The 12,706-nt window shown below is 40.8% G+C and overlaps 1 protein-coding gene across 2 annotated transcripts in view; it reads left to right on the top strand.

The window, feature by feature from the left end:
• Positions 1-4,453, top strand: part of LOC120904044 (T-box protein H15-like) — a 52,145-nt gene extending 47,692 nt beyond the window's left edge. For both annotated transcript variants that reach the window (XM_040313766.1, XM_040313765.1), the window contains one exon: positions 3,594-4,453. In XM_040313766.1, coding sequence (XP_040169700.1) covers positions 3,594-4,113 — 520 coding nt within the window. In that variant the 3' untranslated portion in view covers positions 4,114-4,453. The remainder of the gene's footprint in view (positions 1-3,593) is intronic.
• Positions 4,454-12,706: the final 8,253 nt, after the last annotated feature.

The following is a 12,706-nucleotide window of genomic DNA, read 5'->3' as shown; positions in this document are numbered from 1 at the left end:
ATGCCCACGAGAGCGCAAGAGCTGCGGGCTGCGTAGTAATTTACACGAAATTGATGAACTTCGAGCCGCTAAAGCGTAACGTGCCGGGCGGTAATAATTTATGACTGTCCGACCGACGGAAGGATGTCCGCCAGTCGGCGGGAAGAGTGGCCTGAGCGTGCACTCCTTCGAAGGGTTTCAATCGAGTCTCGGCTGCAACAGACAGCGAGACGCAGCCCTGATAGAGAGAGCAAGAATTGCAGTTTTTGAGAGTTTCTTTCATTTTGAGCTGAAAAGTAGGGAAAAAAGGGAAAATAAAAGCATACTTAAAACCGCACTTGACCGTTAGCACATTCTTTGGGAAGGAAGATTGATGTTTCCAGCCATTCAATCCGGTGTGTATGTGTCTTCGGGCCTGTTGTCCTGAGGTTTTGTTTCTATTCACCTGCTACTCGTCAAACGGCAACACATTAGATGCATAGCTTTTGAGGCAACACATCGATCATGATTTTGCTGCCAGCGAAGGAATTCACATGTTTAAAGTTAAACACAAAGTTAAACACATTTTGATAAGCGGTCGTGGGAGATTGATAGGGAGGAATCCAGAAGATTATCAAAAAATACAGAGATAGAGAAATATACAAATGGGATACAAAATTTAAAATTTTAAAATTGTTTTATACGTACATAATCAAAAGTTTGGATAAGGCAATAATCAAAACTTTACTGATTTGATCGCTTAAAGGCTCTTGTAACGTCAGTCAGATGAAGATGAACATGAATTTGTGGGAAAATTTGATTGGGTATCCTTTCTTGAATGTTAAGAAGGATTTTTGTTTGGTTGAAAATCACTAAAGAATAAAAAAAATTCCACAATTATGTCGTACAATAACTAGAGGCATATTACAGCAGTGTAGTATCAAGTATTGTAGTGTCTGGAAGACGCGACAGAAACTCATCAACTGGCCATCAGCATGGTTCAATCGGACCCAATCTAAGAATAGTCAGTATCTAGATTAAGGAAGCCACAATAACTCAATCACAAGACCTCAAGCGACGTAAGCATGTTAGAAAAGTTTTGCTTTGTAGTATAGTAGCAAAATATTTATGTTCTGATGCTGCAGGAAATACTACAAGCATTCAAGCAGGACACACCAACAAGAAAATTCCTCAGCGAGACACTTAAAATACATCTTACGGCTTATGAGATTCTTAAAGTTTTGGAAGCAATCGATATGCAACTGTCAACAAAATGTAAGAACAGAAAATACCAAAATTCCTACCTTTTAAATTTAATTATAATGTAGAAATTGAATCCTAGGTACGTGTCAGGAGAATGCCCAAACTAAATAGTTTTTTTTTTTCCTATGAGTCCTCAATTGGGCTCTGGGCGTGTTTTTATTAAATTAAACACACAAACGTCTTAAAAAATATACTATCGGCAATGCCCAAAAGAGTCTGGATCCATAAACATAAACGAATTGATTTCCAACATTCGTTAGTTTGGTTAATTAAATAGTTGTCTTTGCGCTTTTGCTGCAGACGATTCATGAAATCACAGAACTAATTTAAGTCGTTGTACATAATTGTTCTCCAAAATACAATTTTATTCGCCTTTAATTCAAAATAAGGCAAAGGCATAATTTTTCATCAGCTTCTATGGACATTTTTTCCATGAGACCAACCCTCGAAAAAGGTCAAATAAGTTCAATAAGCCAAAGGCGGCAGTTTTCGGCAGTATCGGCAAACCCACTTTGCTTTAATTAAAGGACCGATCGACCGATCGGGAGTCACAGTAGGCTGTCGGCCACAGTCACTGATCCCCATCCCGTTGCTACCCCAATTGAGTGAGGCATGTGAGGCGTGAAACCGGAAGATGATTAGAGGTTAAAGTGCATCTCGATAAGATGAATCCCAAAGTTGAAGGGAAAAAATAATAAAGAAATGCAGAGGTAGGTCAATGATTGGAAAGGACTGAAGACACTGATCGGTTTACCGTCGCTGTTCTGATTCCATGAATACCGGCTTTATGCCAAAGCGAAGTATGTTTTCCTTTCTTCTCACTCACTTTTGAAGACCTGTCAATCTAGAATGGGACCCCCAATTTCTGCAAAGGGTTCTCGAGGTGGGGGGACATAGCATAACATTTTAAAAGCAACACTCTGTTCAGTTGCATCCTTCAGCCGCCGGACTGCTGCAAAAGCGCAATGCGCAAGAAAGAGCACAAACACAAAGAGAAAGAGAGAAAAGCACGCGGAAGAGCACAAAGGCAAAATGTAAAGCATGGTACAATTGGTCAGATTTTTCATAATTACACCCGATGATAGCAGCTAATAATTGAAGGCTCTAATTTGTTGTACGCGAGGTGTGAAGGAATCTTCGGCGGCCGCTGCGACCTGTTGCTGAAGTCGCCGTGTTTCGCCAAAAGTCCTTCACCGGCATCACCGCCGTGCTTATCCACTGGGCAAGCATGCACCGGCACCCGGAGCGGACGATCGAAGCAGCAACAACAAAAAAAGGAGCGAACAGCCCTTCAGGCTAATATCATCACCAGAGCGGCATTCGGTAAATTACAGGGCGGCAGATCGTGCGATCGCGGCTCGGCGAGTGTCGTTTCATGTTCATGGCTTCTCTCCTCCCTTGTTTCGCTGCTTTTCAACGGTCATTCAGATTGGGATGGTGGCATTGGCAGGAAAGACTGTTGGGTCTGGGGGAATCCTGTTTCGTGACTGCCGAAGTTTTCGCTCTTCTTCACCCTTCCGTAACGTGCTTGGGTTGGGGTGGGCCGTTCTTGGCCGGAGTGAGTTTGGGATCGAGCCGTGAATGAGATCGTTGCGAGCCTTCCCGGAGCCACCAGTTTCAAGTTGGTGGCACGGCGTTCACTCTGCTGGTGGAGAGAGCATTGAAAGGGGTAGTTTTCCTCCACAGAACAAGCCGCAATTCAGCCCCAACGTTAGGCTCTTGAACACGATGATGGTCCTGACGGTACGGTTGACTCAGACTGCTACGTTTTTCCCCCTCCCGTTCCAGCCTATTTTTTCCACCTGATGATGATCATCCTGCCTTTTTCTTGCGGGCTATGCTTGAGAGAAAAATCAAAATCGATCGCCGTACCGTCGTAGTCAAACTGATCACGTGAATTGGTTTATGGTCGTGTGAAATTGAAAATGAAGCGAAGTTTATAGTTATTTAATAATGGATCGGTGTTGCCGGAACAAGTCCTTTGTTGGCCACGGTGGTACCGCGGTACTTTCGCTCCTTCTCGCTCAGCATCGTTCTCGTTCCGCAGAGCACATTAGCTTGCAAAAAGATGATGATGATGATGATTATGATGCGAAAAGACGATTTCTGGGGTTTGGCCGTGGGTGTGTCTGAAGCCTAAAATTACTCTGCAGAGAAATTGTTACATCGTTGCAGGAACGAATATCTGGTCACAGGGTCTTCTGATGTGATGAGCTCGATTTTAGGAACAAGAAAGTGACATATCAGTTGTAGTTATGAAAATGTTGTTCACTTATTTAATATAAAAAACATAACAAGTCTTGCTGTCTGTAATCTCACCTACTATGAATTAATTATCGTAAAATTCCTTGCACTTTTAATTTAATTCACAGGGACCCAATGGACGCCCTCCTACTTGAGCAACATCTCCGTTCACCGATGCGCCTGTTCCCCGATCCGATGACGATGGCTCAGTTCGCTTCGAGTCAAGATCCGGACGGCTCTGCCCAGGCGGCGCTGTTCGAAAAGGCTCGTCAGCATCTGCAGCTGTGGGGCCGATCACCGTACAGCGAGCTGCTGCTGCCCCAGATGTATCAACGACCTCCCGCCAGCCTCGGTGCGCTTAATCTTGGACTCTGGCAAGCCACCGGCGGCCAGTGGCCACCACAGATTCCAGCCGGCTTTCTACAGCAAACGGCTTCGCTGGCCGTAGCGGCAGCCGCTGGCCAAAGCCCTCGTACGCCACCACCACAAGGACAGCCTGCCTCGAGCCCGTCGCCCAGCTCTGGCTCACCGTCACCGAGCGAGATGCGATCCCGGCAGCTGGGCAATCGGTTCAGTCCCTATCAGATACCTCCACAGCATGCCCAACAGCAGCCAACAGGGTCAGGCTGCAGGACACCACCACGCTAGTGCTGTACGTTAGCAGGAGTTTACAAGATCTAAGTGGAATGGTTTTCTTGTAGATATGGAGTAATCGTTGTTGTATATAGGTGTTTCTATGACATCAAAGTGCTATTGAACTGAGTGCACTTTTCATATCACACCTTGTTATTTATTTTAGCCACCGATAGCATTTTACCTAATTCTTTTATTGGCAGCATTGATTAAAAATGTAATTTTATGTTGTATGTGTTATGTGTTTATAAGACATAATCATTTTACGACCACATGATATATTTATTATTTACGCAATAATTGTTCTACACTATTGTAAAAAAGCGATGCAGTTGTGATTATAAGACAGTAAATAAATATCACCATGACACTCTACATGCTAAACTTGGTTTTTAATGTAATAAATTTGTATAAACGTGAAAGAAAAAAGGTGTTTGGTATAACAAGATGGTAAGTAAAAGTTGCTTCAAATGAGATTTTCGTACATTATTCTTAGAATGGCTAGTTGCGTTCAAAATGCAATGTTTAATTAATTTGTTTTGATGCCTTTTTTAAATTTTTTTAATTGATTTAATTTAATTTCATTTGTTTAATTAATTTTATGTATCAAGCCGTAATTTTATCTCTTTAAATATCTTTTACTGAAAGGGAACAGCTGAAGTAAGAAATGTTACTATAAAATATGATGTGATAGGAGAAAACTCAAAGGAATATATAACGAAAGAATATAAGTACTTATGATTTATGTCCTTTTTTGTTAAACAATTGATTGATAGTATTAGAAATTATCAACTGTCTTTTTGATGAAAAGAATCTATGAGTTAGTTAATTAGTTGATGATAATTTTTAGTTGTGCATCAAAAACTATTTTTATGCTTAAACAATTCTTCAATATTCCAGAAGCCTAATTCAAAGTAAAGCTCGAGAACCAATCGGTTTTAAAAGACTCGTCTCAAGGCTACTTTATTATAGATTGCGTCACGTCTCTCTGCGTCTCAGAAAGTCTTTAATTTATGATGGTATAATTGGTTAGAAAGATGCTTGTTTGATTTGTTTAAGAAAGACGGGGTTTCACATATACGTTTGGATCACATACATATTTTATATTTTATAGATGTCTCTCTTATCCAAGTTTCGTTTTAGTTCCTCCACAAATGTTAAAACAAGAAAAAAATCAAATTCAATACAGCTTTCTTATAACAATTATATTACCTTATTTGCTAATAAGTTGAGACACCATATCTTTGATTTTCAATTGAATTAAAGCTCTAATCAACTCATGAGCTCAGAAAAGCAACAGATTATTATTGTGTGCAGTAATGTCTTGTTAGGAATATTATTGTATGAATCAGAGGATCAGATGATTTATCATGCTCTGTTTTACTTTGTTTATTAACTTACAGCATTTCGATCTTTGCTCTCAGTGACATACCGAGTCAGTAGGGAATAGAATACGTCCAGCAAATCATACACGACATGGAGCAACCTCATCATTGATGGTGTGAATAATTTACTACCTACCGATTGTTTGCTAGCTACCATAAATCATAACTTTGACCAAAGCTGCTCGACATGGTCATAAGTATAGGTCTTTTTTTATACGGAATACATCACATGCCATACATGGTGCGGTCTCATAGGTATTCCGTAACATACGCCTAGCAAAATCTGCACATTGTTTTTTTTTTGTCTTTCTCTTCTGCTACAAGATTAAATGTACTGTTTCTCAGAGTTAGTAACAGAAGATAGAACCGACGAGAAACGAGCATCAAATGACGCGTATCATCTCGGCCACGCGACCAAAACCCGGCGCATCCCTGAAGGCGCACCCGTACCCGCCCCTCGAGCATGCACCGTGCACGGATGATACTCCGAATTAATCGTAAGGGATGATACTCCGTTGCGCATGACGCTCCGATGTGGCTTGTGCCGTGTCCAATAAATATCATTCGATACGCGTTCGATCTGGTAGCGAGTGACTCGTCCTGCCGTTTGTTTTTTCCTTGTTGAAATTCAATTTAACAGTCTTAAGGGATTACGTGACCCCGGGATGGGAGGGAACCATCCCATCCTCGATGATTAGCCGGGTCGGGCAATGTCACGTGTCCCATGGATGAGATACCGAAAATTACCGACAAGAACTATCACCTACCTACTCTCCCGGCGATGGTGTGAAATTGCATCCACTCATCTGCCCGACTTTTGCCTGCCTGCACGCTTGCAGACAGTTGCACCGAGGCTAACGGCATCGTTACTACACACATTCACACGTGCCATCGTGCGTATGTCGGTGTGTTTTGCCCCGAAGGTATTCGAATGGGGGAAAGGGCTTTCTTTAAAACACCCAAAACCGTCCGAATAAAGTGCTCGAAATGGTGTGAACGCAATGGTTGTGCCAGGCAATCAGCGAGCCCGATTCACTTTCGCGTGCAAACCGCGCTGCATTGTGTTAATTGTCACCTTCGCCGGGTAGTGTCCGGCGGCAATCACGAAACCGAGCGGCAGTAGGGCCGGCCCCAGATGAGCCATTAGCACCGCATTGCAGTGCACTTGATGAAGATGACGCGCAAATGAACAGGCGGTTAAACAAAACAAAGAAAAACACATCCGAAGCGCATAACGAGCTGCAATTGCACACTCGCGCGCCAGCCATGCGGTTGACTGCGTGCGGTGCGTGGGTAGCAGTGAGTCGATTTATCATTTTTTCCCCACCATTTAACGCTGCAATTGACCGCACCACAGTTTGGCTTTGTGTGCCGAAATTTTGGGCCGAAACGGTTTGCATTTGCACTCACTTGAGAACTCAATTAAAATTGGCAGTAGTTTAGGGGGTTGCTTTTTAATGCGAGTGATATTTCAACACAGGTGAAGAATATGCCATTGTGTTTGAAGTTTTACTGCATTCTTATAATTGTTGCAAATGAAGCGTTTAATGTGTCCTGTTGTTTTTGTTTGCTAATGAAGATATTGTTGTAGCAGAGCCAAGGAGCAATTACAGCTAATAGAACTGTTTTGTAAATCTATTTATTTGGGCAATATAGACATTTTACAGGACTTTAACAATCCTATAGACAAAGTCATCGAGGTTTGACTTTTCTTAAGCTTGACATAAACTCTTTGAAAACGGTGACCATATTGATTGAATTTGTGAAACCCCCATATTGGCTGCATTTTTCTTACTTGCTGCAGTGAGTAACTATAAAACAAACATAGATAACAGAAAAAGCCATCTCAAGAAAGAACAGTTTTTTTTCCATATTTACATGTTATTGTATTGAAAACTCAAAGGCAATTGTCAATGTGTTCAACGTACCATTTGAAGGAACTATTGTTTGAATTACACAATTTAAGACTGTATAAAGGTGTTACTTTATGGAAAATCAAAGTTGAAGTGTAAATCAGAAAAAAAACTATTCAGTAGTTAATAAGATTAGGAAGTCTGTATTAGGTCATAATAACCTTGTAAGTCGATTTGTGAAAGAAGAAGATAAGTAAGGTAGGAGAGATCATTTTTAATTTCGTTAACGTTAAAGAGTATCCTTATAAATTTAATTTTTAATAATAAGCTTATGCAGTCAGGAACCTTTTGCTTAATTAAGAACTTTGGAGATAAAAAAAAGTAAGTATACCGGAATATCGTTTCTTCCATTAACCAGATTTGCAAGTGTAATAAAGTTGTTTATTTGTAAAATTGTATATTTGTAAATGACCTAAACTTCGTTTTATCACGATACCTTGAAAATACTTCTATAATATACCATATAAAATAATTTAACAAATATAATTTAAAATTTAAAACATTGTTCTTAAGTATATTTTTAAGCTTAGCATAAAGCTATATGTCTTTGCCATTAAATTTACAGATAAGGTTTGCAATCAAATCTACTATAATAAAGAAAATCATGTAAAACTATTAACTTTTTTATTTCTACAGTTATGTTTAATATTTTTTAGATATTTAATCAATACTCAAAACGAAATAATTGAATAAACAAATTTAACTAACTCAAACAGTCGTCTAATATCGTAACAGGCCTGGTGCATTAAACACAACACATAATCATGAACCGCTTTCCAATTTCTAAGTGAATCTTTACCTGCCCCAGACCCAGAATTAGAAGCCAGATTTATTTCAAAACCAATCAAACCCATCCACTTGTCTGTACTGCCCACCTTTGGATCCTTGTCACCGTCAATATTGCTTGACAAAATGGCAACCGTCAAAGCATGAGGGCAACGTTTCGCAAACAACATGTACCCCGGCTCCAGCTTACCGTTCCACCACACGCTCCACTCATAAACTGTCAAACTCAAATAGTGACCACCCCAACCCGACGCAACCCATCATCCGGTGAGGAATGGGTTTCCATTTCAGTGCGCTTCTCCAGCCGAAAATGCAGCCTAATTCGATTGACATTTCATCCCGTCCGCTTTTAACGGATTGACACTGTCGAGCAGTGAAATGAGCAGGCGTGAGCAATTCTGCTGCCAACATACGCACACACACACACTAGCCGGGGCCTTAAGTGGCTATTTTGGGATGCATTTTTCGGTCCTTCCTCTACCGTGCACCGAGCAGCTTTGTTGCACTGGACAAACTGTCACGAACTAACGCTTGTGGAAGTTGTTAATGGAGTTCGCCGTGTGTTGTGTGTTTGATATTTGTACCATTTTTTGTCGCCTCCCCGCTGGGCGAGGAATGTGGTAGGAATTAGAACAAAAAGCGAGAGCTAGAGATGGAGCGACGGTTCAGCGAAGCGATGTTGGAAGGCCAATAGACAGCGGGACAAAACGATCCATGTCCGTTAGGATTAATTGATATAGATTAAAAGGCCCCGATCCCCGATCCCTGAGCGATAGACACTTTCGAAGTGGTTTTTGGGGGCCAAGTTGTCAAGTGTCGGTGCAAAACGGTCGATACCTGCCGCTTCCAGGTGCTGGTTTTTTGTCAGCTTCATTATCCAAATAATGTGACAGTTTTAATGGACCTCGGGATCATCCTTTCGGTTTTGAAGGGCGGGAAAGGTTTGCTAAACTAAGGCGGCGGTGAAGGAGGAGCGGGGATAAAGTGGCATAAACGATGTGCTCTGTTTTGAATCGGTCCTGTCATGATTAGGGACGCGATTGACGTCGGCCGCGGCAAGAACTGTGAAGGGTAATGTGGGTAAGGATCAAGGATCAAGGACTGCTGGCGGGTTTGATTCGGTACCATGTGTGTAGTGTGTGCGGGAGAATTAAAAGGGTAAAAGATTGATTGTTTGTTTAAGCGTGTACAGCTAACATATTAAGCAAATGTAGCTATGGAGAAAGAAAAGAAAAACACAATTCAATGTTTGTTTTGCTACTCACAAATATGTTTGGTCCGCCAATTCCAAGAACAACGTGTGTGGGTGATTTATTAATATTAAGATTTACATCCCTTCATCCGTCAGAAGATGATAGTTTTTATCGATCGGTTTTGTTTGGGAAATTCAAGAAATAAAACCCACCAAATGACACCTCTATAAAAAATGTGCAGTCTAAAGCTTTATTTGGATTCAATTGGAAACCTTTTTCAATCCCAGAAATTCTTGGAATGTAAATGATGTGAAATCTATGTAAAGAATTTTCATTACATTGAATGGAGTACATAAATAAAAAAGGTAATAAAATTTAGCTTAATTAGAAGAGTTCTTTCAGATTAATGTTGCATGTGTTTGAGCTAAACCGTTTATAAACATAAATGTATAAACCGCTTGAACACTGGCTTAGTAAATACGTAATGAAAGCATTCAATTTAACATTTTATCGGATGTTTTTAGTTTTAATGGAAGAACATTTGGCTAAACATATTTTGTATGCACATGAATACAAGGGAATCTCCCCCATTTTGCTGATTACTATAGACCTTACTACAGACTAAGCTAAATGTCGAAAGACAAAGTTATGTTTCAAGTCCAAACAATTCTATCTCAGTAGCATTGTAAATATTATAAATCAGCATGTATGAAATAATGCAAATAAAAAATTAAAGCATGAAAGCAGAAATCTACCTGTAATATTTATTTTGTCATAGATGCAAAACCTAATTGTTCAGTACAGTTAATAAAAGGAAATTGAAATCGTTTTATTTTTATAAATAAAAGTTTGAAGAATACAGACGCAATCAATTTTGTACTACAAAGCTCACGAGATACATATCAGTCACAACAAAATCATAATAATGATGAAAGAAGAGTATTGTTTTCGGAAATCACCTTTTTTGTAAAAAACTTAGAATTTCCATAGTTACGACAAGAGAAAAAAACAACACCATATCGAATTCTATAGATCTTGTGATACGGTTCCCTATTTACTACCCCTTTAAAACTCTTGGGAATGCGTTGACTTTAAAATCGTATTAACTGGAACGAAACAAATCAAAACAAAGTGCTAGAGGGATGCTACATACAGGGAGGGGTAGTTTTGTTTTGTAAAAAATGTATGTCACGGTGGCAATTGGTTGATAAAAAATCTAAAATAACTGAAACACAATGCAACGAGAGTAAAGGAAGCATTTTTTTCTTCTTTATTTTAAATTCCATCTATTTCACTCCACGCGAATTGACATTGAGATTGCTTTGCTTTCGTTGCGTCATAAATTGGGCCAGTGTTTTGCGTTGCTCTGTTTTCAAAACCTACAGTCATCTGTAGTGTAATTTAAAGACTTTTTAGCGCAGATGAGGTCGCTGTTGGAGGAGCTGGTGGTGGTGAGAGCATTTTTCAGGATACCCGTTTCAAACCCTCCCGAGATTCGCGCGACGTCGGAAAAAGGGGTTGAAAATAAGATGTTCCGCTAGATAAATCAGGACACCGAACCTTGCCGTGCCTTCGAGCCTTTAGGCACCCTCAACCGTAGCAAAGGGTTTTAGCTACTGCTTAGCTTTTCCTTCACCCACGAACGTTTGCCCTGTCCGCAAAGGCCTGCCCGTGTGATAACAATCGTTGTCGCGCCCGTTAAATAGCTGCCGAACCGTTGGCTTCCTTCGCCTCCAACTGGAAAGGAAATCCCTTTTTCCGGATCGCTATCCTGCTCCGTGATGCGGGGTTTACGAGCGACTGAAATTCCGTACTGAGACTGAGGCAAGTGGCACCTCTTTTTTTAACGTTAAACCGTGCGACGGAGCAGCACACGCACGCCAGCGCGACTCGCAGCGTTGCGTGTGTTTTGCGCTTTAACACACTAGCCGCGGGGGAAAATCCTATCTCGGTGCGGATCAACCCCGAGCGCCGGCGTAACCCTTTTAAGGGGTTTTTGGCGTGAAGCTTTACGGCCTCCGGTTTCGGGGAACGTTTTTCGCTTTGCGGAAGGTGTGACACACGCACGCACGCTCTCGGTCTGCGCACATCCGCATAGGGCTATGACGGGGAGCCGGGTAACGTGTCAATTGGAGTGAGAAAGTGCGAAAATCATCACACCAATCCGATATCCGATCGGTCACGGAAGCTTGGAGGGATATTCGCTTCCGTTTTTTTTTGTCTCTTCTCATTCAGTCCCTGCTCACACGTAAGGGGTGTGAAGTTATGGGATGAATGTTTATTCCCAAGGCAATTGGAGCGTAGTACATGGTTGCTCCGTTTTCGCACACGGTTCAGCGGAAGTGATCAAATTAAAAATTAGAGGCGGATGTGCTTAGCCTGGACCTTCAGAAGAGTTTAATTTGTATTCAGTATCATGAATAGAATGAATTAATTTAAAATTTGTGTTACAAACTGGGAATTATATCAATCAAGGGACATTTTGCCCATTTTTTTGTCATTAATTCACAATTTTCTTCCCATTAACATAATCATCATAGCGTATGGTTCACTTGAGAATTGATTCTTGGACGCAGGACTTTTTCTTTAAGTATGGATGAAACTATCTCGTACGAAATTTGTAATAAAAGCAATCGAATAAGGCCTAGAAATTAACCTCTCGAGTACACCACAAGTATCCGTGCGTTGTTAACGATATTTCAATAAATTACTCATTCTCTCAAGCCATACTTTCCTACAATTGAATTTGCAACGAATGTTATGTTAAAACTAAACACAAATGAAGCAGAAACGGTGGAACGACAAGAAAAAATATTACACCGCAAGTGAAACAATCTGAGGAAGAAACTGTTTTATAACTCAAAAGGAAGCTCTCTTTCAAACTCGCGAATGTCGACAGCTGCTTCATGATGAGCTTGGATTGATGTTCGTCCGGATTGTTTGTCTGGCTGGCGCTTCTCGTCGCGTCGAACGCAAATGAAGCGAGCGATTTATCTTCGTTCTGTCTGTTCTACCCAGTCAACGAACCAAGCAAAAAACCTTTAATGAAGAGGGTGGTACATTTTAATAGTTAATCATAGGCAGAAGGAAGGGGTGACTAATTAAGAAATCAAAAATAGATTAAACGTGTGGCGGAATGATTACGCCCTTGGAGCAGCTCCATACTATGACTAAAATTTCATTTTGGACTTTCGTAAATTGGTCCAGCCCCGGTACGATTTAAATTTCTTCTCACCTTTGCAAAAAAAGCATCTGTTAGTGGTCGCTTGAGAAGCACTTCAATGCAAGCATCACCGTACGGATTTTTGATCCAATTCGATACCATCCCATT

Source organism: Anopheles arabiensis, chromosome 3 (genome assembly GCF_016920715.1).
Source record: "Anopheles arabiensis isolate DONGOLA chromosome 3, AaraD3, whole genome shotgun sequence".
Classification (NCBI taxonomy): domain Eukaryota; kingdom Metazoa; phylum Arthropoda; class Insecta; order Diptera; family Culicidae; genus Anopheles; species Anopheles arabiensis.
Note: the sequence above shows the minus strand (reverse complement) of the source record. Positions and strands in the feature narration are given on the sequence as shown.